The 26,860-nt window shown below is 46.3% G+C and overlaps 2 protein-coding genes across 5 annotated transcripts in view; one reads left to right on the top strand and one right to left on the bottom strand.

Moving 5' to 3' along the window:
* The first annotated feature begins 4,062 nt into the window (after positions 1-4,062).
* LOC143437969 (paired immunoglobulin-like type 2 receptor alpha) lies at positions 4,063-17,639 on the top strand. Of its 4 annotated transcripts, none has more exons than XM_076923349.1 (8): positions 4,063-4,284; positions 4,602-4,988; positions 8,746-8,949; positions 10,353-10,475; positions 13,404-13,434; positions 16,212-16,258; positions 16,478-16,509; positions 17,502-17,639. In XM_076923349.1, the coding sequence occupies exons 1-8, from the start codon at positions 4,197-4,199 to the stop codon at positions 17,514-17,516; spliced, it is 927 nt and encodes a 308-aa protein (XP_076779464.1). In that variant the 5' UTR covers positions 4,063-4,196; the 3' UTR covers positions 17,517-17,639. The 4 variants fall into 4 exon arrangements, with proteins under 4 accessions (XP_076779464.1, XP_076779463.1, XP_076779466.1 ...); XM_076923348.1 differs by lacking the exon at positions 17,502-17,639 and adding an exon at positions 16,668-16,981; XM_076923351.1 differs by lacking the exon at positions 10,353-10,475.
* Zcwpw1 (zinc finger CW-type and PWWP domain containing 1) overlaps positions 17,475-26,860 on the bottom strand; it is a 26,049-nt gene continuing 16,663 nt past the window's right edge. Inside the window, exons 8-17 of the mRNA XM_076923347.1 lie at positions 24,956-25,072; positions 24,179-24,299; positions 23,440-23,515; positions 23,070-23,174; positions 21,472-21,555; positions 20,928-20,994; positions 20,535-20,638; positions 19,410-19,470; positions 18,853-18,987; positions 17,475-17,935 (exon numbers count right to left, since the gene is read on the bottom strand). Coding sequence (XP_076779462.1) covers positions 17,619-17,935; positions 18,853-18,987; positions 19,410-19,470; positions 20,535-20,638; positions 20,928-20,994; positions 21,472-21,555; positions 23,070-23,174; positions 23,440-23,515; positions 24,179-24,299; positions 24,956-25,072 — 1,187 coding nt within the window. The 3' untranslated portion in view covers positions 17,475-17,618. The remainder of the gene's footprint in view (positions 17,936-18,852; positions 18,988-19,409; positions 19,471-20,534; positions 20,639-20,927; positions 20,995-21,471; positions 21,556-23,069; positions 23,175-23,439; positions 23,516-24,178; positions 24,300-24,955; positions 25,073-26,860) is intronic.

Raw genomic sequence — 26,860 nt, 5'->3', positions numbered from 1 at the left:
GTGAGCATCGCTAAGAGGAAAACTCATAGCTCTAGTGCCTCCAAAAAGGAACTAAAGAGAGCATACACTAGCAGCTTGACAGCACACCTGAAAGCTCAAGAAAAAAAAAAGAAGAAGCAAATACACCCAAGAGGAGTAAACAGAAGGAAATAATCAAACTCAGGGCAGAAATCAACCAAGTAGAAACAAAAAGAACTATACAAAGAATCAACAAGACCAGGAGCTGGTTCTTTGAGAAAAACAACAAGATAGATAACCCCTTAGCCAGACTAACCAGAGGGCACAGAGACAGTATACAAATTAACAAATCAGAAATGAAAGGGGAGATATAACAACAGAAACTGAGGAAATTCAAAAATATTATCAGATGCTACTATAAAGCCCTATATTCAATAAAACTGGAAAGTCTGGAAAAATGGACAATTTTCTAGACAGATAACAAATACTAAAATTAAATCAGGATCAGATAAACCATCTAAACAGTCCCATAACCCCTAAAGAAATACAAGCAGTCATTAAAACTCTCCCAACCAAAAAAGCCCAGGTCCAGATGGTTTTAGTGCAGAATTCTATCAAACCTTCAAAGAAGACCTAATACCAATTTTCCCAACTATTCTACAATAGAATTCAAAATAGAAACAGAAGAAACACTACCCAATTCGTTCTATGAAGCCACAATTATGCTTATACCTAAACCACACAAAGACCCAACAAAGAAAGAGAACTTCAAACCAATTTTGCTTACGAACATTGATGCAAAAATATTCAATAAAATTCCCACAAACCAAATCCAAGAACACATCAAAACAATCATTCACCACGATCAGGTAGGCTTCATCCTAGGGATGCAGGGATGGTTCAATATATGGAAATCCATCAACATAATCCACTACATAAACAAGCTCAAAAATACCACATGATCATTTCATTAGATGCTGAAAACACATTTAACAAAATTCAACATCCCTTCATGTTAAAAGTGTTGGAAAGATCAGAAGTTCAAGGCCCATACGTAAACATAGTAAAAGCAATATACAGCAAACCAGTAGCCAGCATCAAATTAAATGGAGAGAAACTTGAGGCAATCCCACTAAGATCAGGGACTAGACAAGGCTGCTCACTCTCTCCTTATCCATTCAATATACTCAAAGTTCTAGCAAGAGCAATTAGACAACAAAAGGAGGTCAAAGGGATACAAATTGGAAAGAAAGAAGTAAAAATATCACTATTTGCAGATGACATAATAGTATACTTAATTGATCCCAAAAATTCCAGAGAACTCCTACAGCTGATAAACAAGTTCACCAAAGTGGCTGGATATAAAATTAACTCAAACAAATTAGTAGCCTTCCTCTACTCAAAGAATATACTGGCTGAAAAAGAAATTAGGGAAATGACACCCTTCACAATAATTACAAACAATATAAAATATCTTGGTGTGACTCTAACCAAACAAGTGAAAGATCTGTACAACAAGATCTTCAAGTCTCTGAAGTGAGAAATTGAGCAAGAACTCAGAAGATGGAAAGATCTCCCATGTTCATGGACTGGCAAGATTAATAATATAGTAAAAATGGCCATTTTGCTGGAAGCAATCTAGATTCAATGCAATCCCCATCAAAATTCCAACTCAATTCTTCATAGAGTTAGAAAGAGAAATCCTCAAATTCATTTGGAAAAACAAAAAACCCAGAATAGCAGAAACTACACTCAACAATAAAAGAACTTCCGGGGGAATCACCATTCCTGACCTCAACCTATACTACAGAGCAATAGTGATTAAAAACTGCATGGTGCTGGTACAGTGACAGGCAGGAGAATCAGTGGAATAGAATTGAAAACCCAGAAATAAACTCACACACCTATGGTCACCTGATCTTTGACAAAGAAGCTAAAACCATTCAGTGGAAAAAAGACAGCATTTTCTACCAATGGTGCTGGTTCAACTGGAGGTCAACATGTAGAAGAATGCAAATTGATTCATTCTTATCTCCCTGTACAAAGCTCAAGTCAAAGTGGATCAAGGATCTCCACATAAAACCAGATACTCTGAAAGTAATAGAAGAGAAGGTGGGGGAAAGCCTTGGCACATGGGCACAGGGGAAAAGTTCCTGAATAGAACACAAATGGCTTATGCTCTAAAATCAAGAATTGACAAATGAGACCTCATAAAATTGCAAAGCTTCTTTAAGGCAAAGGACATTGTCAATAGGACAAAACAGCAACCAACAGATTGGGAATCTTACAATCGATTACCAATCCTACAATTGATAGAGGGCTAATAGCCACTATATACAAAGAACTCAAGAAGTTAGACTCTAGAGAATCAAATAACCCTATTTAAAATGGGGAACAGAGCTAAACAGAGAATTCTCAACTGTGGAAACTCAAATGGCCAAGAAGCACCTAAAGAAATGTTCAACATCATTAGTTATCAGGAAAATACAAATCAAAACAACCCTGAGATTCCACCTCTCACCAGTCAGAATGGCTAAGTTCAAAAACTCAGCTGACAGCAGATGCTGGTGAGGATGTGAAGAAAGAGGAACACTCCTCCATTGCTGGTGGGATTGCAAGCTGGTACAACTAACCAATCAGGAAATCAGTCTGGCGGATTCACAGAAAATTAAACATAGTACTATGTGAAGACCCAGCTATACCATTCCTGGGCATATACCCAGAAGATGCTCCAACATGTAATAAGGACACATGCTCCATCATGTTCATAGCAGCCACATTTATAATAGACAGAACCTGGACACAACCCAGATGTCTCTCAACAGAGGAATGGATACAGAAAATGTGGTACATTTGCACAGTGGAATACTACTCAACTATTAAAAACAATGACTTCATCAAATTTGCAGGCAAATGGATGGAACTTGAAAATATTATCCTGAGTGAGGTAACCCAGTCACAAAAGAACACATATGGTATGCACTCACTGATACCTGGATATTAGCCCAAAAGTTCAGAATACGCAAGATACAATTCACAGACAATATGAAGCTCAAGAAGAAGGAAGACCAAAGTGTGGATGCTTCAGAGCTTCTTAGAAGGGGGAACAAAATACTCATAGGAAGAAATATGGAGACAAAGTATGGACCAGAAACTGAAGGATAGGCCATCCAGAGACTGCTTCACCTGGGGATCCATCCCATATACAGTTATCAAACCTGGACGCCTTTACAGATGCCAAGAAGTGCTTGCTGACAGGAGCCTGATATGGCTGTCTCCTGAGAGGCTCTGCCAGAGCCTGACACATGCTAAAGCAGATGCTCAAAGCCAACCATTGGACTGAACCTGGAGTCCCTGATGGAGGAGTTCGAGAAGAGACTGAAGTAGCTGAGGGGGTTTGCAGCTCCTTGGAGGTAGCAACAGTGTCAACTGGCTAAACCCACAAAGCTCCCAGGGCCTGGACCACCAACCAAAGAGTACATGTGGAGGGACCTACAGCTCCAGTTGAGCATGTGGCAGAGGATGACCTTGTTGAACATCAGTGGAAGGAGTGGCCCTTGGTCCTGTAGGGGTTCGATGCCCCAGTGTAGGGAATGTTAGGGTGGGAAGGCAGGAGTGGGTGGCTGGTTGGCGGAGCACCCTCATAGAGGCAGGGTGAGGGGGGATGGGTGGGGGTTTGAGGAGGGGAGACCTGGAAAGGAGATTACATTTGAAATGTAAATAAAGAAAATATCCAATAAAAGAAAAAAAAAAAAGACGGTGACAACTTCATTCCATGAGATTATTAGAGAGAGACTCAGATAAGTAGCATGGTGGGAGATATAATGCCAATCTGAGGAGGGGGAGAGATGGAATAGAGGAAACAGAGGAAAGAGGGCAGAGTGATTACAAGGCACTTAGGAAATGGAAAAGACTAGATAAGGCAGAAGGTCAAGGTAGAGGAGAGGAGAACCAGCCATGCCAAGGTCTAGGCCATGTCTCCCAGACCACAATGCGGGCTGGCCCAAGGGCCCAGTTATGTTGTCAGTGACCACAAGGGCGGATCTTCTGCAACATGGGAAAAGAAGAAGCCAGATCAATAAAGGAAGTTGCTGGCCACAAGGAGGTGGAGATGGAGAGGTCTTGCCCCGGCTCAGTCCTCCACATGAGAAGGCCTGGGGTCTGTCTCTCTTTACCCTGATTCTCTCTGGACTCTGAAGCACCCCAGTGTCCCTAGACAGGACATTCTCCCCTTCCTGATGGCTCTGCTGGTCTCACTTCCTGGAGGGACTCAGGCCATGGCTCAGATCCTGCTTCTTCTGCTGTCAGCAGCATGTCTGCTCACTGGTGAGTGTGGGGACCTCACTAGCAGGGACTAAACCACAGGAGGGGACAGTGAGGCTGGGAAGATTGGGTATCATGTGGAGAGGTGTCTGCTACAGGAGCCAGCCTGGCCTCTCTGTCCCAAGAGCGAGCTCATCCCTCAGAGAGAGCTGAACCCAACCATTTTCTTGCTTTCCTGTCCCACCAGCCATAGGGACAGTTCTGCTCTGTTTCCCACCACTTCCTGTGAGTGATGGCTCAAGTTGCTCTGGATTGTCCTTTACCACTGTCCCCTGTCACTGTCCCCTGCAGTGGCTTCAGATTGTCCCCATCCTTCCTAGGAAACTCAGCAAGATACATCCCAGGAAAGGACTATGGGGTCAACCAACCAGCAAATGTCTCTGGAGTCCAGTGTGGCTCCATTGAGATCCCCTTCTCCTTCTACTTCCCCTGGAAGTTGGCCAAGAATCCACAGATGAGAATAAGCTGGAGATGGAAGGGCTTCCATGGAGAATTCATCTACAACTCCACCCCACCTTTCATACATGAGCACTTCAAGGACCGGATCATCCTGAACTGGACACAGGGTCAGACATCCGGAGTCCTCAGAATCCTGAACTTGAAGGAGGCTGACCAGGTCCTGTACTTTGGCAGAGTTTCTCTGAAAACAACAGAAGGCATGAAGAAGTGGCAGTCTATTCCTGGGACCCAACTCAATGTGACCAATGGTGAGTCCATCCCAGCCCTGGCTATGGTGACCCCTGGCTTCCTTATACCATAGATGTCATTAGCCTAGACTTCCGATCCTTCCCATAGATTTTTCTCATGTATTTTCTCCCCTTCCCAGAGCTCCGCCAGCTTTGCCTTTTCTCTTCTCCATAACCATCTGCAAACCTTAGCAGCTTTCTCTGAGCTGGCCCCTCATTGTACCCTCAGATCCCACCATTCTACTCCCAGTCCTCAGCTCTTTCTAAGTGGCCCAGTTTCCTGCTCCTTTCTCCAAACTTGCACTCCCATCCATCCAGCCCACCCCCACCCTCGCTGCTAGAAATCCATGGGTATCTGGCTTCTCTAGGATGGAGCAACCATCTCTTAGTCCTGCGTCAGTGTCTCAGTTAGATGGAGGGTTTATACCATATCTCATGGCTTCTACAATATACCCATGTACCTCTGGCTCTCCTACTTCACCAGTCTCTAAGACACACCCCCACCTCTCCCTCAGTTTCTTTCTCCCCTCCCTCATTTCCCTCTTCTCCCTCCTTCCTCCTCAACCCCCCTCTTTCCCACATGGACCCTCATGGTCTTACCTTGATCAGCTTTTCTGTTTATGTCACCTCCTCCGTTGCAGCTGTAACTGCATCCACACAGAGTGCACACAGGCCCAGCCTAGTCACTGTGTGGGCATTTCCCCAGCCTCTGTCAGTCACCACTGTGTGACATTCTCATGGTCATTATATAGAGGGAGACACAGACGCCAGCAAAGCTCAACCCCTGCCCAAGGTCACGCTGGTGATGCAGGCCGTGAAAGGGGCCCTTTACCTCCAAGCCTCTCTCAACCAACAGATGCAAGACTTCTGCTTGAGTTCACTCTATTCCTTGCCTCCCTTCTGTCTTAATTTTGTGGAGCATGGATATATGGCGTGTGTGTGTGTGTGTGTGTGTGTGTGTGTGTGTGTGTGTGTGTGCTCTAGCAAGGCCCACCTTATTTCCTTGAGGCAGGTCACTGGACCTGGAGTTCACTGTTTGGGGCTTAGACTGGGCTATGAAGCCTCCTGATCCTTTGTCTCCATCACCCATGGTGTTGTGGTTACAAGTGCTCACATGGCCTGACTTACAAAATAAGGTGTATGATGTCTGAGGAAGAAACACCTAAGGTTGACCTCTGGCCTACACACACACACACACACAAACACACGTGAACACATATTCACACATGCACACACACACAAAAAACATGCACACAGGCATACACAGGCACACACACACACACATGAACTCCTACACAAATATGTATGTGCAAAAATGTAATAAAACACATTTTTGGAAAATAAAATATAAAATTAATTGTCAAATCACAGTTGATTATCACTAATTACATTGTCAGTTCTCAGCAGTGCCAGTGGTAAATGGGTTGTCCCTTCTAGGTCAGACCCACCTGCCCTTCCCTGGCAAACCACTGACTCATCCTGACCCCTGTACTGGTTCAATATAAACTCCACAACCACAACTGACCGGGCAGCCATACGTCTGTTTCCTGTGCCTCCCACATGGTTCCGTAAATGGTTTTTTTCTAAAATTTCTGTTCTTCCTAGGCCCCTCCCTCTTCCTCCTTTGGCGCTCTCTCCTGGCCTGTGAGATAGTCTGTTATTTACTTGGTATGACAACCACTGGAAGGCAGCCATGTCTCTCTCTGCTTCAGTCAGACACACTATGTTTTTCTGCTTGTCTCACATGCACGCTAGACCAGGGCTCGACTACACCTCCCCTCCACTACAGGTTTTTTCATCAGTATTTTTTTTTTTTAGTTAATTCATTAACTTGACATTCCTGCCTGTTATTTTTTAATGCATGCCCCGTTAAAATCCACTAGGACAACAAAGGAAATATGTCACTGAGCAAAGTCCTGGAACTGAATAGAAATGGTAGAGGGACTACAAAATGAGTGTGCTCTAAGCTACTGAACTGTATATTGCATAGTTCAAATGCTTGTCCTATATTAATACATTTATGCTGATAACAATAAAATTTTTTGAGACAGGGTCTCACTATGTAGTCCTTGCTGGCTTAGAACTTGTTATGTAGACCAGGCTATCCTTGAACTCACAGAGCTCTGCCTGCCTCTGCCTCTTGAATGCTGGGACTAAAGGTGTGCGCCACCACACTTGATTTTGGGGGGTGGTACACACCTGCAATCCCAGGACTTCAGAGGTAGAGGCAGAGACCGGAAGCTCACAGTCATTTTAGCTACACAGCAAGTGCAAGGCCAGTCTAGGCTACACGGGACTTTGTCTTTTAAAAGAAGAAGTTAAGACCCATTAAGGGCACTGGCTTTGTGATGCTCAAGACTAACACTCAAAACCCCAATATCTACGTAGGAAGCTGGGTGGCCCTGCACATGCTTGTAAATTTGTAACATTGGAACGTTGGTTCCAAGGAGGTGGAGGCAGGAGGATTGCTGATATTTGTTGGCTTTCAACATGGCTGACACTTGAGCCCTCCCCCCTCATTTCATGGAGAGACTGCACCCTGAGGAATAGATGGAGATTGTTGGAAGAGGACACCAGATGCCTCTTCTGGCCTCCACATGCATATTCAGGTGCACATCTCCACCCTGTGTGTGCGCATGTGCGTGCACAAATGTGTGTATAGGGAAGTGAATGTACACTCACACACTGCACACATAAATAGAATAAGTAGCTAATAGATTTTAGTGCTGTGTTATTATTTAAATATTCCATACATTTAAACAATGTGTTCTAATCACATCTACATCACAAGTGAGGACTGTCTTCAGCAATAGGTTCCTACCATCTAGTTATGGTGGATAATTGAGAGCAATAGCCATAACCCATGTTGTATTGAGGGCCTCTGGGGCCTCCCTGGCCAATAACTCATAGGCAGGTAAGCTGTGCCTATTTTCGTTTAATAACCCATGACTTTAGGAACAAGGTTGCCCACCTTGAAGCTGCTTATGTTCTAATGAGAATTGTTTTTAGACAAAGAGTGTTTTTGATGTGTGTGACTTAGAGATTGCTCTTTGCAACTGATGATGGACATGAGGGTCTGAGGAGAGAGTCGCCATTGCTCACCAGATTCTCGGCCTCCACCCTTGTTCCCTTCTTCCTGTGTGAACTTCTGAGAGCTATTCCCCATCCCACATACCCCACAGGAGACAAGATACCCATGGCCTCCCAGATCCAAGAAGAACCTACTTGTTACTTGAGTATAGTAGAGTCAGAGCCTGGGCCCTGGAAGCTCTAACAAGCCAGGCCTGGCAGTCTGTCCTCAACAGGATAATTAAAAGAACAGGTCATAGTGACAAGCAGAGGAAAGAGGTTTACTCAACATGGCCAAATTGGGAAGAGGAACAAGGAGGTCCAGTGTCCCTGTGCTAACGTCCATATTTGGGGTTTTGACAGGTCCTGATCTGAAGTTGAGACTTAAATAGAAGGCATAGCTAAGCAGGCTCAGTTGGCCCCCATGTGGCCCTGCCCGTCAGTGAGCCGTCACTGTCTCCAGTCTCTCCTGCAAATTGCTCTGAGGAGTTGTCAGAACCATATGAACTAACTGTTTCTGGGAGACCAGTTCTTTCTCTGGCTGGCTCCAGGCTCCAACCTTTTCCTTCTCCCAGCATTCCTTGGGCGATTCCAATTCCTTGGAGTCCATTGCTTCAGTAGTCTGATGGGCAAAGAGGGCAGCAGAGGCATCTTTAGAACACCTTCACTCCTGCCAAGAAGTTCCCTGTGACTCCCCACTCTCTTCCAGGCACCCCCACCCCCAGTACACTTCCAAGGACCACTGCTGCTACAACTTCTGCACACACCCAAAATGACGGAACAGAAGGCAACAGGACAGAGAACAACGGTGACCTGGATCTGCAAACCACAATTGGGTTGGCAGTGGCTGCTGCTGGGTTCCTGGCTGGGGTATTGGGGTTGATAGCATTCCTCAGGTGGAAGAGAAGGCAAGGTAAGTGGTCCACGACTGCACCCTCCCCCAATCACACCTCCTGGGTGTTTCCACAGAACAGTCTACACCAGTGTCATCGAAGGTGATAGTTTACAGTGCAGATCCTAAGGATCAGTCAGTGACAGTGCCATGCCAGCATGAGGAGCTGAGTTCTGTCGCCATAATGCATGGAATCCAGTGTTGGGGAGGTAGAGACAGGGGCTTGATGGCTACCCACACTAGCCTAATCAGTGAGCCTCAGGTCCCAGTGAGAGACCCTGTTTTTAAAAGTAATAGTGATAATTAATAATTAATCATTAATAATGTGGACAGCTACTGGGGAGTGACAGCACAGGTTGGCTTCTGGCCTCCTCCCTCCCTCTCTCCCCAGTGCAGATCTATGAAGACCTCCTCTTCAGTCCAGAGTCAGGCTCGGAAGCTTGTACTTAGAGTAACTGGGGTCTTTTTGTCAGTGTTGATTTGGTTTGGATGGCTGCAGGTGTGCACTGCTAACCCCCCTCAGAATCTGCTTTGAGTGAATTCCTGGGCTTCTGCAGGGTCAAATGTGTGAACCCCCCTGTCTAGTCACATCTCGGTTCTTCTCTGTTGACTCAGTCATTCGTCGCCAGCCCACTCTTTTGGCTTTCAGAGGAGAAAGGACGTGCCTGGGAGAAAGCCAGGGGCAAAGCAGAGCAGACAGGAAGTTGCCTCAGCTCAGCTGTGTCCGTTACTTCCCAAAATCTGACTTGAACTGGAAGATCACAAGTAGATAGAGGATGAAGTTCCCTAACTCCGTGGTGATGGGGGAGGCGTCCCGAGGGCTGAGTGTTCATTCTGGAAGGAGCTGTGGTGTTGACAAACACAGTCGAGGAGAGGTGGGTAGTTAGACAAACTCTCAAAGGAAGACAAGTAATATAGAGTCAAAGAACAATTAATGACAATGAGAAGCAGCAAGATGACTCAGGAGGTCAAGGCACTAGCAATGACCAGAGCCCACATGGCCGAAGGAAAGCACTGTCTCCTGTATGCTGTCCTCTAACACACACACACACACACACACATGCACGCACACACACACACATACACACACACATACACACACACATACACACATACACACACATACACACATATACACACATATACACACACATACATACACACATACACACATACACACACACACATACACACACACACACCATGGCATGTGTATACTCACATACATAGTAAATAAACAAATATAATAAAATAAAAACAGTGACAGCCAATGGTGATCTGCACCTGCAGTCACTACACTTGGGAGGTGGGGGCAGGAGGATTTTAAGTTCAACGGCAAACTTAATTACTGTAGTGAGTTCAAGACCAGCCTGGACTATATGAAAACTTATCTCAACCCCACCTCCCTCCCACAAAATATCCAGGAAAGTGCTGGGAGCCATGTAGAGGACACTTCCTGGCCTTGCAGGAAAGGGGAAACCATCTCAAGAACTGCGCTGTGAGCTGTGTGGTGCCGGTGTGGGAGGCAGATGACAGAAGGGAACCTTGTAAGTCAGGTCCCAAAGGCTCCGAGACCAGAGGCAAAATGAAATGGCCACCTCAGCTTCCTGCTGTGATGGCATTAGTGTGTGGGGGAGGTCTCGGATGGAGGTTTAAGAGGGTCACTGAGGCAGATTATTGAAGAGGAAGAGCTTTATTTTAAAAGTTTTCAATTCCATGGACAGACAGACAGATAACAGCATGCCACGGGGCTCTAGGGAGAATTCAGGCCCCAGTATGGCAGGGGCTTTAAAGAGAGCAGTGGCCATTTCTTTGTAACTTTCTGAGGATGGGAGTGACTTCATAGCACAAGCCTATACCAGGAGGGAGACAGAAATGTGGGAGGAAGAGCAGGATGTGTGGCCACTGATCCCTTCTTTGATGTAAAGTTATTTCCCAGGTGAGAAGCCCTGGGCCTAGATGGAAGTTTGTCACCTGCAGAGTCACAGTGTCTCAGTACTGTATCCGTGGGAGGGAACCAGTTACTGTAGGTACTGTGGCTGAAGCAACAGCTGGAGTCTAACACTAGGTTCTTAAGGTGTGATGAACAGGTTGGAGGTGGGTCAGGCTGTGAGGGTTTAACACAGTGGGGAGTGCACACGGAGAGGAACAGGCAGAGCCAGGAAAAGCTCAAGGCAAAAGCATCCAGACTCTGTGACAGACAGACAGTATGGTAGGGTGTGTCCATAACCACAATGTGTGGAAGATGCAGGCAGGAGGATTGGTAGTTCAAGGTCATCCTTGGGTTCGGACGACCTCAAAGAAACACAGAATCAGTGATTAGACTGCAAAGGGAGAGTTCAGGTCCCAACATGAATACGTGGGACCAGAGAACAGGAACAAGTCTCAAATTTGTTGAAAAATAGTGATGAAACCACCAAGCCATATAGGGACCGCAACCACCCAGCTACACAGGGACCAAAACAGGAAGCTTGTTTGTGTGGCAATGGTCACTTTTCCGCTGCTGTGATAAAGCATCACGACTAAAAGTAACTTGTTAAGAAAAGAGTTCATTTCAGCTTGTGGTTCCAGAAGGAAGGTTAATAATGGTGAGACAGCTGAAGCAGGACACTGGGCGGTCACATCTTCAAGCATATGCAGAAAACAGAGGAAGCTGGAAATGAGGAGAGGCACTAAGCTCTCAAAACCCACACCCAGTGACACATACAGCTTCCAGAAGGCTTGCACCTCCTAAGTGTTCTGTAACCTCCCCAACCAGGTCACGTGTTCAAATAGATGGGCCTATGGTGAAGATTATCTTTCAAACCTCCACAGGTGCAAGCTCAACAGCGCTGCAGATATATTATATTTGAAATGTTGTATGGATCTGACAGAGCTGTCCTAAAACAACAACAACACTTGTATTTTAAGTCAAAAGAAAGAACACAGAAAGATTGCCCAGTGGTTAGGAACACTTGCTGTTCTTGCTGAGGCCCCAATTCAGTTCCCAGCACCCATTCAGGGTAGCTCACAACCACCCGTAAGCCTAGCTTCAGGGGTTCAGGGATCTCTTCTGCCTTCCTTGGGCACAGGAACCCACGTGATACACCCTCACGCAGTCACACATACATACACACAAATAAAAATATATCTTTAAACCTAAGAAAGTAAAGTAAACCATTCAGGAAGAAGGCCTGAGGAGCAGGACAACTTGTTCTCCAAAACACATTGTAGAAGGAAAGGGAAAAAAAGAAGAAGAAGAAGCAGAGAGTAGGAAACATCTGTCTCATTCATAAAAACAGAAAAATTAGTTAAGATGTCTATGCTAAGGGGCTGGAGAGATGGCTCAGTGGTTAAGATCACTGACTGCTCTTGCAGAGGACCTGGGTTCAATTCCCAGCACCCACACAGTGGCTCACAGTTATCTGTAACTCCTGTTCCAGGTGACATGATGTCCCTCCTTTGACCGCCACAGGGACCAGGTACACAAGGGTGGACCAGACATGCAAGCGGGCAAAACATTCATACAATAAAAATAAGTAAAGGTATAATTTTTAAAGCATCTATATTTCAACAACCACTAGTGGACTTGAAATAATTCCCATTTAAACCACAATGGCAGTTTTGTAAAAAGAGTTCATCTTCTCCAGTTGACGCACTCTCAAAACCAAAGAAGACGAGATGAAACAGAACAACATCGCCAACAAGATGGCCAATAATGGAGGCCACTCACTGCCTGATCTCAGCATTTATTCAAAGTTGCAAGAGGGTTTAAAGGGATGGCTCAGCAATTAAGAGCACTGGCTGCTCTTGCAGAGTACCTGGGTTCTGTTTCCAGCACCCCCTCCCCACACATCGCAACTGACAACCGCCTGCGACTGACTGAGGCTTCAGGGGTATCTGAAGCCCTCTCCTGAATTCTGCAGGCATTGGCTCTCGTGTGCATATGCTCCCACACAGATGCACACAATTTAAGAATTCTTTTTTAAAAAAAAAAATGTTTTAAGCTACAGTTGTGTTCAAAGGGTAAAGGGGTCAGTCCCCACATCTAAGCACCTGAGTTAAGTTCCCTGGGAGCCACTCCTGCAAGCTGGCCTCTGACAAACTGTGGCATACCACCTGCCATATAATAAACAAGTGGCAATTTTTTAAAGCTCTAAAATCTATAGTAACTAAAGCAGCATAGTATTCCCCAAGACAAATAGACCAGTAGAATGAAATATAATCCAGAAGGAAGCGGTTTCTAAGGGTGCTAAACGGAAGGTGGGTACGTGTAGAGTGTGAATCAGGTATGGGCTGAGAGGGGTCTCAAGGTAAGGTGAAGGATGAGGATGCAAAGGAGACAGGATGGACCACACCGAGATTTGGGAGGAGCGGTTGCTAGTAAGACAATAGCCCTTCCCTTTCCTCTGAAGGTGCTCTGAACATAGAGGATAGTGCGGGGTAATGGAGGATCAGCGCCAATGTCACACTGACACTGTTTCTTCCCTTAACAGGCCAGAGGACTAAAACTGAAACCCCAGCCAGGTGAGTACCATCTCTGCAAGAGCTGACAGAGCTCTTAACCGCTGAGCCATCTCTCCAGGCCCTTCAGATAACATAAAAGGAGAGCCATGCACAGGGGCTCTTCACACCATCTCCCGCCACCCCTGGCTCATCCTGTCTGCTTTCTCCTTCGTCCTCTGTGGTGCCAAACTCTTCACCTCCACCAGCTTCACACACTGACAGGAGTGCAGCAGAGTCTCAGAACAGCTTCTGCCCCACCCCCATGGCTCATGGGGTCGTTCTTCTTCTCTCATGTTTCCTAAGCTTCCCTCTCTGAGACTGGTTTCTTCTGAGCCTTGAACATCTGCCTGGATTCATCCAGTTCTCCTGTTTTCCTTTCTTCTCTCTGGTTGGTTGGTGAACCCCATTCCCCCAGAGTCCTTTCTTCTAGATCTTCCCCTATCTCTCCTTCTTTTCTCTTTGCCTTCCAACCTCTTTCCCCTTTTCTCCTGCCTTTCCTTTTCCTTATCATACATTGCCTGTTCTAAGCCTTCTTCCTCCAACCCCACTTTTTCTGAGAAAGGGTCTCATATAGCCCAGGCCGGCCTCAAACTCACTATGTAGCCAACAATGACCTTGAACTTCTGATTCCTTTGCCTCCACTTCCTAAGAACTGGGATGACAAGCATTGCACCACACGTGGTTTATAAGATGCTTTGGCTGGGCCCCAGAGGCATGTGATGCAGGCACTTGACTAGCTATGGTACACCCCCAGCCTCCTCCCTCTTTCCTTTCCCTGCTCCTTCTTCCAATCCAAGCTCAGGTCCCTTCTGTAGTAGAAAAAAAAAAAATTAAAAATCCTGGCGAGGAGTTTCTACCCGCCTTAGACCATTTATGTTCCTGAACAAAAGGCACACACAGCCTTTATATTTTAATAAGCCTTATGCAGCACAATAGCTAAGCTACTGTCTATCCTCCATGCTGTTAGAAGCCATTTCCTTATGGATGACACTGAGTTATCTATCACTTACTAGTTACTATGTTTCATCTAGGCTGCTCTTAGCTCCAACTGGCCAGCCCTCACCACCACCTTTTCTTTACTCCTACCACATGGCAGCTCTCTCCCCCTCCTACAAGTTCATCTTCTTCCATGGTGGCTCCTTCCTTCTCTCTCCCTTCCTCATTGTCTCCTCTTTCTAAGCCTCCGAAAACCTCCCCCCCCCCACACACACACACCTGTATCTTCTCTCCAGCTACTGCCTTTTGGCATCTTTATTCACCAATCAGAATTAACTTGGGGGCAGGAGCCCAGACTCCAGGTTTTGGGGACCTGTACCTTTGCAATACAATAGACAGTAAAATACAAAACCCTCAACACTTTCTTCCAAGAACGAAGCCTGAGTGCCTACCCAGAAGATATGAAACTTTTTTGCCTTCTAGTTATAACCGATGTAGTGAGTGACAGAGGATACACTTGGTTCTTCTTGTTTCTGGTTTCTGTTCCTTCCTAGATTTCCTAGAATGTCTCACCTTTTATTAGTGCTAAGAGACCCTGGCCAGGCTACCTTACCAAGGCCCCTCCATCCTCTTCCAGAGAGCCTTCTTGTGAGGGCCTAACATCATCATGTTTATCCTCAGTCACCAAGGATTGCAGAGACCACTCAAAGGGAACCTTTGGTGCATGCACTTGTGTGTGTGTGCGTGCACTTGCATGTGTGCATGCATGTGTTCTCAGGTGCCATCCACTTTTTTACATAACTGTTTTTATTACATTTTGTGTACGAGCATGTGTGTGTGTGTGTGTGTGTGTGTGTGTATCAGCGTGACATGGCATGCATGTGGAAGACAGAGGACAAATTCTGAGAGTTGGCCCTTTCCTTCTCGCTTATAAATCCTTGGGATGAAACTCAGGTTGTCAGTCTTAATGTCAAGGCCTTAACCACCAAGTCATTGCACCAGACACCACTTGGTTTTGTTGTTGTTGTTGTTATGTTGTTGTTGTTGTGAGACAGGGTCTCCCACTGGTCTGGAACTCACCAACTAGACAAGATTGGTTGACCAGTGAGCATCGGGAGTCCTCCTGACACACACATACACAAGGTTGACCAGTGCATCAGGAGTCCTGATTACACAACATATACGAGGTTGACCAGTGAGCATTGGGAGCATCCTCTATTCCTTTTTTTTTTTTTTTTTTTTTTTTTTTTTTTGGTTTTTCGAGACAGGGTTTCTCTGTGTAGCCCTGGCTGTTGTGGAACTCACTCTGTAGACCAGGCTGGCCTCGAACTCAGAAATCCACCTGCCTCTGCCTCCCAAGTGCTGGGATTAAAGGCGTGCGTCACCACCGCCTGGCTGCATCCTCTATTTCAAGACAGGGTCTCTCACTAACCTGAAGCTCATCAATTTGGCCAGATAAAGAGCGTCAAGGACCTACCTGTCTCTATTCCCTCTTCAAGGCTCACTGTACCCTGATCTTCTACATGGGTCCTGGGGATCTTAACTTGGGTCATCATGTTGGTGAAGCAGCCACTTTTCCCAACTGAACCATTTCTCCAGCCCTCTGCTTTCTCTTTGAGACAGGGTCTTTCTCTGAGTCTGGAACTCATCAGTTAGTCTAGGCCAGTTGACCAGTGAGCTCCAGGGATTTAGCTGCCTGTCCCTTCTTCTCCAGCCTCCATATTTATGCAGGTGTGGGGATCTAAACTCAGGTCTTCAGGATTATATGACAAGTACCTTACTAACTGAGCCACCCCAGCACCAAATGTCTAAATTCTTTCTCGTTCAGCCTCTCATATGTTACCCGTCTTGTTCCTATGCAGAAAGCCATTGGAAACCAGTGAGAAACGTGAGAGTGTTGGCCATGAAGGTAATCCTGTCAGCTTCTTGTTTCCACTCTTGGCTCTGTCTTCTTCTCCCAAGACCCCATACTTCCATAACCATCCCCCCCCCCCAGCACTTCCTTTCCCACCTCCCAGCTGTCCCTCCATGTAACCAAGGTCCCTACATCATTGGGGAACTCCCAGCTATCTGCCCGCTCTCCTGTCATGTTGCCTGACTTCAGCACTCCATGTTCCTTTTTCTCTAGGGCAATGTATGGACCCCAAAGAGAACTCCACGGTAAGCAACTCCGACTCAGGCCTGAAGAGTGTGGAAGGGTGTTGAAGGTGGTGGATGGGTAGAGGCCTATGGTGCAGGCAGGACACTGAGGCTGCAGCTGCTGCTTTATGGTAGCCACAACTGCACCGCTACCATCTGACCTCCCATTTCTCCCTCAGGACAATAACATTGTATATGCCTCCATCTCCCTCTCAAGTCCAACCTCACCCGGAACAGCGCCCAGCCTGCCTGTCCACAGGAACCCCCAGGAAGAGGCTGTGTACTCCATCATAAAGGCTAAATGAGTGGGTCTAAGTGACACTCTTAGTCACCTTTGTTTCTAGTGGGAAGACTCCCAGCTTCCACTGATACCACGGGCAGACACAGAAATTCATTCGTCAGAGAGTCTGACCACAGAGAAAGTCCCAGTTCCCTTTTCTAATTTCCTAGGCCTCCCTCACAAAAATAAAAAGATCCACAGAATTTGCCTAAATGAATCTAAGTAGAGAACTGGTGAGACCCTTGACTTCTGGCCCTCTAAGGACCCTCCTCTATCAGTTTTTCTAGCAGGATCCTAAATGCTGGCAGGCAGACTCCATGACGTGCACCCACATCACTGAGTATAATAACCAGCACACAGTGTGACTGGTTTCCATGTACCACTGCACTGAACATCAGCCCAAACCCTAGATAGATGGCATGAGACATGGAGCTATAATAAACACCAGGTGGCTAAGGTGTTTGCCTAAGGCCATGTAGCTCCCAGGAAGTAGCTCAAACCCAAACGTGCTGTTCTGGAGGCTCCTCCAGCTCTGGCTCTCACTGCAGTCCCCAGCTTCCTATAGTCTCCAGAGAAGGCAGTTGGCCATAGCAACACACACACACACACACACACAGAGAGAGAGAGAGAGAGAGAGAGAGAGAGAGAGAGAGAGAGAGAGAGAGAGAGAGAGAGAGAGCGAGAGAGAGCGAGAGCGCAGCAGTAATCCCAGAGACCTGCTTTATTAACACAGGCTGCACGGCTCTGACTTGAACCATGGGGCAGGTCAGCATCTTCAGCATCTAACAGCTGCTCGGGAAGGCTGAGAGGCTCTCAGTGCATCAGCCAACAGCTGGAGGATGAGACTACTCTACTCCTCAAAGAGGGCAGCCAGGAGCTCCTCTGAGCTGCCCCTCTGCTGCAACCCCCCTCTCTCTTCCTGCTCTCCAATGTCTTCCATGAGTTGTTCAAAGTCCAGGTCACTGGAACCATCATCATCGTCAGGAGGGAGCCTTGCTGCCTCCTGTGTCAGGGGCACCTGGGGCCCAAGCCCTTCCTTTCCCAATGGACAAGCCCCATGCTGAGCTGGTGGGGCAGGGCACGTGGACACAATTTTAATTTCTTTCTCCTCAGATAAGTTGATGACTGAAGCCTTGTTTTCAGGAGCTTTAAATTTTTTCTTAGGGCCTAAAGGGAATAAGGGACAAAGTTAAGAGTCAACGTATCCTGACCTTTTACAAGCCAGATGTCTGAATTCTTGATTAAAACATATGAAAGGATAATCTTTATCAAAACATAGAATGTGGGCTTTCAGGTCACACTTGGATTCTAGCCTTGTGTCAGCTGTGTGTTCAACATGGGTGGTCAATAAATTTGAAACCTGAGCCTCAGTACATTTGTATTTGAAATGTCACCGGGGCTGGAAAGCTGGCTCTGCAGTGAAAAGCACTTGCTGCTCTTAGGGAGGACTGGGTTTCAATTCCCAGGCTCACATAGTAGCTCACAACCATCTGCAGCTCCAGTTCATCTGAGAATAAGAGACTACAGCATGTGCAGCCCTAAATGGAACATGGCTGGAGGATCTTTGAAAAGAGAGGGGCCAAAGACTGTATATAGGCCAGAGGTGGTAGAAACAGTATTTTCTTAACATAAAAGGACAGTTGCATATGTGAACTCAGTGATCATGACAACACACATAAGATCTGTGCAAGCTCAAGCCAGATAAAATTCTAGTATGGAAAGGGAAAGGTGCACATGAAATCCCACTACTAGCCGAGACATGACATTTTTATAAAAAGATTTTATGTATACGGGTGTTCTGCCTGCATGTATATACATCACATATATAGAGTACCCATGGAGGTCAGAAGAAGGTTTGGAGCCCTCTCTGTCTCCTTCTTTTCAGTGTTTTTGAAAGAAGGTCCCAACTATGGAGCCCATGCTAGCCTAGAACTCATATACACTACAGGCCAGCCCCAACTTCATCAGACTCCCACCTCAACACACAAGCATGAAGAGTTGTTCAGCTTTTCAGAAATGACCCAGGGAGGAGAGATTCAGACAAGAACCTCATTCCCCACAGCCTTTGAGCCTCTGAGGCTTACCTGGACAGCCCAGGTCTGAATGTCCCTGTTCTTCCTTCCCTCTCAGTGTGGGTACAGGAGGGACTGTGGATTCACTGACCAGAGATTTCTTCACAGTTTTCTTCTTTGGAGTCCCATCTTGTCCTCCTGCTGGGTCTGTATAAACCCCAACCCCCAAGCATAAAGAAAATTTGTTGACAGTTGGCAAAGAAGATGGTAGCCATGTATTTAGCTTCTGCCTTGTTCCATATTTCTGGCTCAGTCCCAGTCTAGCAGGTTCCCTCAGTGGCTTCCAGTCCCAGGCATTTTGACATTGCTGCCCCAGGGTCTTCTCCTGTCTACGGTTCTCCTTAGAACCAGCCTTCTCCAAGAAATCAGCCCTGGGGACTAAGCTAAACCCTACACCTTTAACCGAAGACTTTGGGAACAAGAACAAGGCACTGTGACTTCCACCCTGGCATCAGCCTGGCCTATTCTCTCAGATCCTAGAAATACGATTCAGTCAGGCATAACCACCTGCCACTTACTTCTGTTCTCCCTATCTGTGGGACTTGCCTCTTTCCAGCTGTCTTGCTTACCTCTTGACTTGGTTTTTTTTGTCTGTACTTTAGCTGGCTTGAGTGTAGACAAAGTTGAGTCCTTCAATAGGGAAAGAACAGAAAAAGGCAAATTGAATTACAAACTCTTTCTAAAAACCTGGAGGCAGTTTAGTCATGTGATTCCCATGCAAACATGAGGCCCTGAGTTCATTCTCCAGAACCGACATAAAAGGCAGTGTGTGACCGAGCACACTTGTGATCCAGCACTGGAGGTGTGGAACCAGGTGCATTCTTGGGGCCTGTTAACCAGCCTATCAGAATGGTCAAGCTACAGAACTGCCAAAAAAAAAAAAAAAAAACCCAAGGTAGATGGCACCTGAAGAATTACACCTGAGAACAACCTTGACCTCCACTTGCATTTGCACACACATGCATGCACACCTGCATACCTGTGCACTAGCACACATATTCTCTTTTTAGAAGAGAGGGTGCTAGAGAATAATGGGTGGGCCTCAGAAAGTTAAATTAGGTTTGATTGCAGCCTGGTTCAGCAGGAGAGAGGAAATATGTGGTCACCTTCCAATCCTATTTAGTACCAGTATGCAAGGACTGGGTGTATAAAAAGAAGCTGAGGCAGGGCGGGTAACTTAGAGACTATGAGATGGCACAGCGGCTCCAAGCCTGACAAGCTGAGTTCAACTGGAGGGACCAACATGGCGGAAAGAACCAACTCCCTCAACTTGTTCTCTGGCATGTGTTCCCATGCCCAAGTAAATAAATGGAGTAATAAATTTTTTCACAAAAAAGAAGAAAGTAAAAAGAGAATGTGAAAAATGAATGTTTCAAGGAGATGCCAAGAAAATGGGTGACATCTGAAGTTTCCATACAAGAGAAAGGAGTGAAAGAAGCAACTGAGGGTTTCCCAAAATTACATGAAGACCCAAAGAAACACAGCACAAACTGAAATTTCAATCAAGGAAATTCCTAAAGAGCTATGAAAGTCCCACAGGGAGGAAGGAAAGAAAGCCTCCTTTCCTGGAGATCCTAAGGGTGGAGCCAGCCAGTCAGTGCCCCGAGGCTGGATGGTTCACAGGGACCATGGATCTATGCTAACCCCACCCCTACAGGAATCCTGAAGTCATAAGAACTCTTTGTCAGCTTTACTTTCTTCTTTCTTTTCTTTTCTTTCTCCTCCTTCTCCTCTTCTGAGTCCTTCTCTTCTTTCTCCAGACAAGACTCAGGGACGTTGGACTCACAGAGCATCAAATCTAGAAGAGGGGAATGAAGGAAGACTATGTGTCGAGATACATTGTTGAATTGAGCTGATCTCAGGAAATCCATCTCAAACCCTGTCTTCTGAGTCCTGGGGAAAGTCCCACATCACCACAGTACTACTGATCATGACTCACACATGCCCTGTCTTATCCTCCCCTCCCCCATCTCTCTGGGTCACAGTCACAAGAGGTCCCACTAGAGAATCTGGACAGGGGCAGGGAGTGCAGGCTTGGGTCCTGGGGCAGGGGGCTCTCCATCCTCCAGCCCCTATTCTCTTCCTACCTTTCTCTTCCCTACTGATGTCAGCTCCATTGTATCGACTCCAGAAACCAAACAAGTTAACCCGCTCCTGGGGAACCAAGAAAAAACAATGTCACCCACTTCCCCTGCCACGCACAGCTTTGCCCTGTCTTCTAGATTCTAGTTATGACTAAGTCTGCATTCATTTTCCAAACCATTATCATTTGAAATATCACATTAGCTTTATCTGAACCTTTAAAGGAGATTAATTATAATCTCTCTTCTAGTTGATTTGTGCTGGAACAAGTGACTAGGAGAGAGAAGTGCACACGTCATTTTCTACCCCACCCTGCTCCTTCAGAGGAATTTGAGGATTAAAAACTGTGCTTGGGCAGAGAGAAGACACCAAGTGTCCAAGGGCAGAGAGAGGACTGGATGCCTTAGGCATCAGGGAAACCTGGCCAGGAAGAAAAGGTGAGCTCTAAGCTGCCATAGGGAAGGCCTCCAGTTCCCTGCAATGGGCAGCAGGTGGGGGTTGCCTTTGGACTGAATGGGCCCAGCCGGGGCAAGCTGAGCACTGTCCCACCTGAATACTGATCTGTTCTGCCCTGTGCGCCATCGCTATGGCTGCCTCCAGCTTCTGGTCGGAGTCCTTGTTCTTGCGTTTTTTCTAAAACATAAGGTTAGGCTTGATGATAAATATGCCTTTAAAAATAGTCAATACAGAAACCTTCAAATAACTAATAATTGTCTCATTAGTCAATACGGAGCTAGAGAGCTGGCTCAGCAGTTAAGAACTGCTCTTCCAGAGGTCTCAAGTTAGGTTCTCAGCATCCACATCAAACAGCTCACTACCGTATGAACTCCAGCTTCAGGGATCTGAAGTTTTGAATCTCTGTAGGTTCCTGCATGCATGTGTTCATACCCACAATCAAAAATAAAATAAATACTTTTAAATGAAAAAATAATCAACAATAATATTAGACACATGATCCCAACATACCACTACTCTCCCCCGTCTCCAGACATTTTTTGGTTTTTGAAGCAAGATGCACACTGTAGCTCAGTCTGGCCTAGCACTCACTTACAGCCTATTGGCCGCAAACTCAGTGCAATCCTCCTGCCTTAGCTTCCTAAATGCTAAATTATAGATATGAATCATCACACTGACTTAGACATTATCTTAGCTACAGGTGTTTCAGTTCCTGATGCTGACACAATACTCTGTTCTTAATCTTTTGGGGCTCTCCTTCCCAATCACATTTTGGTGCCCTCTCCACAGTGAATCACACAGGGATCTGAAGGAAAGAAGATGAATGTTCAGGTGACTCCCCTTTCAGCCCCTCACAAGCTCCTCTAAGCCAGCAGTTTAATACTCAGTTGAATGAAGGCCCACGACAAACATTTCTTCTCCTAACTCCATAATTCCAAAGACCATCTCGTTGGGCTGTGTGACCTCTGTTCACTTTAAGGCCAGTTAAACCCAGAATGAACACAGGGAGGAAGTACAATTTAACTAACCACTTTGCTTCTCAACCAGGGAAGACTTTGTCTTCCAGAAGACAATGTTTGGGGACAATCATTTGGCTGTCACAACTAGAAAAGAACAAGACACAAGGTAGAAGATGCCACAGTGCCCAGGGTTGTTGCTTACAACTGCATGTAGAATAGCCCTCCACAGCAAAGGATTATGTGAACCAAGAGGTCCACTGTGCTGAGACTGAGAAGCCCTGGGTTAACTTGAGCCCTTAAAGTTGCATCTCGAGCCGGGCAGCGGTGGCGCACGCCTTTAATCCCAGCACTTGGGAGGCAGAGACAGGCGGATTTATGAGTTCAAAGCCAGCCTGGTCTACCGAGTGAGTTCCAGGACAGCCAGGGCTACACAGAGAAACCCTGTCTCGAAAAACAAAAAAACAAAACAAAACAAAAAAAAAAAGTTGCATCTCAAACTGATTAGAACACAGAGTGGTGGTGTCTGCCTGTGAGACCAGGATTTAGGAGGTTGGGAACAGAAGGATCAGAAGCTCAAGATCATCCTTAACTACATAGTGAGTTTCCAGGCCAGCCTGGGGTATATGAGACCCTCTCTCAAAAAAGAAAACATACAACAAACAAACAAAAAATCACAAAAAAAAAAAACAAAACCATTTACTGTATCACAAGAGATGTCCCAAGTTTGCTCACCACTCTAGCTAGCTCCAAAGGCAGCTCCTGGAAGTTCTTCAGCATACGGACTGGAATCCACGCACGAGAAACTGTTTCTCCAAAAAATGTCACATGGTACTTAGACTGTAATAAAAGGTGGTATTGTTTGGATCAACCCTGGCTCACCTACCCCAGCTCACCCTGCTATTCCTCTACTCTGACCTCAAGAACCCCAGGCAAAATGTAGTGAGCAAAGTAAAAATGCCCTCCTGGGAAGGAAGCAAGTGCATCTCGCTATATTAACTCCAGATCTGTCACTCCAGTTAAGTGTCCCCTGGCTACATCTGTGTCTAACTCCAAATGTGTTAGGATGGATGTGTTCCTACTTGGGCAAAAACAGGAAACTCACCGGCAGGAAATCAAGATGAGAAGCAAACAGAAAGTACTCCCCCAGATCAGGATCAGATTCTATCATGCCTGGCCACCTGGGGAAGGGGTGAGAGATGGGAGAGAAGGGGTTATAATCAGAACACACCCTCACTATCACATGGAAAAGATCAAGATGTTTTATAGAAGATCAAAACCTGGGTTTCTGTTCTCCCCCATCGCAGCCTGCACACGTGCCTTTGCCTCTCCTCCCGGTGACCTGCATCCTAGCTCGTCAGTCCCCACTGGTGCTCACTATCAAATGACTGACATGATGTCCAGCAGAATAAAAGAGATCTCAGTCATCCTAGCAAACCTGAGGACCCTGTCCTTCCCTCCCCTTTGCATGCCCTCACATCTCAACATGCTAAAATGCCTTGAAGCAGGGCCTGGAGGCGTGTGCCTTACAATCCTGCACTAGGGAAACTTAGGCAAGACTTGTAGCTCAAGGGCAGCATTGCCTCAAAAACAACGCAAAACAAAACAAGAAATTGCTTTCAGTCCTTCTCCCTCTTTATATCCACTCACTGCAGCAGCATCAGACCCATTTTCCATCCCCTCCTACCTCCACCCTGCACCTGGTCATCCAAAGCCTTCTAGCTTGGCCCTCATCTTTTCCCTCACTGATGTTCTTTCTAATGCAGCTCTACAACAAAGGATTGCCATATCCTTCCTCCCTGCATGACTCTACCACCCCCATGTTCTCTGTCATGGTGCCCTACCATGGGTATCCGTATTGCTTGGCCCAGATGATGGATCCTGGGACGTAGGAGGCATAGGCCACATCACTCTCACACCCTGCCCAGCTCTCCTCAGGAATGTCACAGCGATTATAATTCAGATCTGCCAAAAGAGGAGAAATGCACAAACAGGAGACTCAATGGGCGAGCTAGGATGCAGGTCACTGAGGGAGGGGGGCAAAGGGACATGTGCAGGCTGCAGGTGGGGGAGAACAGAAACTCAGACAGGAAATGCAGCTAGAGCCAAGAGAAGGAGTGCTGCCTCAAAACAGAGACTCTAAACTCCTGCTCACACCCCGTGTGGCGCTGCCCCTGGAGGGGCAGTGTGGAGGTCACTTCTCCGAGAGGCTTTCTCTCCTGTAAAACAAGTGTGCTGGACTAGACAGTGATCATCTCTCCCAAACCGTCTCAAACATTCTAGAAGGGATGCTAAGCTCATGGGTCTTTCTCGGTTGCCTTTCCCAGCATGTCATATATCCCTCTCTGCCTAGCACAACACAACACTAATATTCCAGGCAGTGGTGGTAAGAGCAGGCAATGCTGACACAGGTAGGATTCACTCAGTGTACACATAAAGCTGCTCGGTCCACCCCATGTCTTCCTGCCACCCCTATGCCAGATTCATCCACAGAACAGGAAGATCCTTCCTTCCCAGAGCCCACAGTTACAACTAAGTTGCACTTAACTGAAAGGAGACATGTTGGGAAAGAAACAGAGGAGCAATAAAAACTAGGGGAAACCATTTCCACTCCTTCCTACCTGGATTCTGGTCACAAGACCAGTCATCTGGAAGAACTGAGGGATCAATGTTTCCACGTAGCTGCCGCCACTTCTTACACGTGGGAGAGGAACACTGGACCCAGATGACACAGTGGCCTGTGACAAGAGAGAAACTGAGGTAAGACAAAAACACACCCTTCCTTCTTCCATCCAACTAAATTCAATACATATCTGAATCATATCTCAGAGCTTGCATACTAACCAGTCAAGGCTCTGAATTATAAACGGCAGAGTGAAGGCTCAGAGATAGCAATTTACTGAAGGCCAACCTAACTTGGTGACAGAGCTGACGTTAGAACCCAAGCTTTCCATTGTAATCTCTCTCTACCAGACACAAATGACACTTTCTGTCTTGATATCAGATAGTTTGCCTTAGCTCAGCAATGAAGAGCATGCACCCCTTTTCCAGGGTTTAGTTCCAGCACCCAGCTCACTAACGCCTTAACTTCCACTTCAGGGGACCTTCCTTCTGGCCTCTGTAGGCACTTTGCTCATGTGTACAAACCCACATTCCTGCACACACATACACAAAATTAAAAATTAGAAAGAAAAAGCACATGTTAAAGGTTGCCTTAGGGCTGTAAGCGTAGCTCAGTGTTCTGCAGAATACTTTCTTAACTTTTGCAAAGCCCCATGGGTCCATCCCCATTATCACAAAGAAACAGTAAGCTAGGAGACTGCTTTCCTTGAAAGCAGGAGAGCTGAGTTAGATCCACACACTATCCACCCCCCAAAAAAAAATGCTGGGCATGGTGATGGGCGCTTGTAACCTAGAGATAGATAAGGGGATCCCTAGGACTCTACAGCTACCTTGGTTGGTAAGTTCCGGGCCAGTGTCTCGCACCCTCTCCCTCTCCTCCTTCCCCCTCAAAAAAAAAAAAAATTAAAAAGGTGGATGGTGTCTGAGGTTGCCCCCTTGCCCAGCATCTTCCTGGGTCTGATACTCTGACTTGCACTAGTGTTCTCTAAATACTACCCTGCATCTCTTGTGCACAATATTCATAATTCTTATCCAAATCTCATCACATTTATCTTTCTGCTGTCAAATTACAAGCTTGAGCTTGCAGGGCTGAGAGAAGTCTCAGTGATTAAGAGCAGCACACACTCCCCTTAAAGAGGACCTGAGGATGTGAGTTTGGGTCCCAGCACCTACCCACACTGGGTATCTCACAACCGTGGCCCCAGAGGATCTCACTCTCTCATCTGGCCTCAGAAGGCACTGTGTTCATGTACACAAATCTACATCCAATATGTATCATGCACATTGAAAAATAAAATAAATCTTTAAAAAAATGACAAAATTGAATCCTTTAGGACCAATTCCCTGAGTTGATCCTCCACAAGACACAGCAGGTCTGAGCCCAGCATTTCTCTCTTAAGCACTTGCTTTGGGCTCCACTCAGAGGACATAGTTTTCTTTCATCAATTGCTTTTCAAACCTCCACTTCTATCTCTCTGCTAAACTTTTCCACTGTATTCCTTGAAACTTTGCAAGCTTGAGAAACTCTATTCACACAGCATCAGCCTCTTCTGGGAACTCCATTTCCTTTTGTGTGAGTGCTCACATTTGCCTGTACAGGTCAGAGGTGGACAGCAGCATTCTCCTCTATTAGGGTCCATCTTAGTGTGTGTGTGTGTGTGTGTGTGTGTGTGTAGGATTTGGGGGTTATGTGTATATGTGTGCACACACTCATGTGTACGTGCATGTACATACATGCACATGGGCTTTTAAAGATTGATTGATCGACTGACTGATTGACTTTTGTTGAGACAAGTTTTTACTGCCTGTCCTCAAAATGGCTGTCCTTAAACTCAGAATCTGTCTCTCCCTCTGCCTCTGCCTCTGCCTCTCTGCCTCACTGCCTCTCTGCCTCTCCTCTGCCT

Source organism: Arvicanthis niloticus, chromosome 24, assembly GCF_011762505.2.
Source record: "Arvicanthis niloticus isolate mArvNil1 chromosome 24, mArvNil1.pat.X, whole genome shotgun sequence".
NCBI lineage: Eukaryota > Metazoa > Chordata > Mammalia > Rodentia > Muridae > Arvicanthis > Arvicanthis niloticus.
Note: the sequence above shows the minus strand (reverse complement) of the source record. Positions and strands in the feature narration are given on the sequence as shown.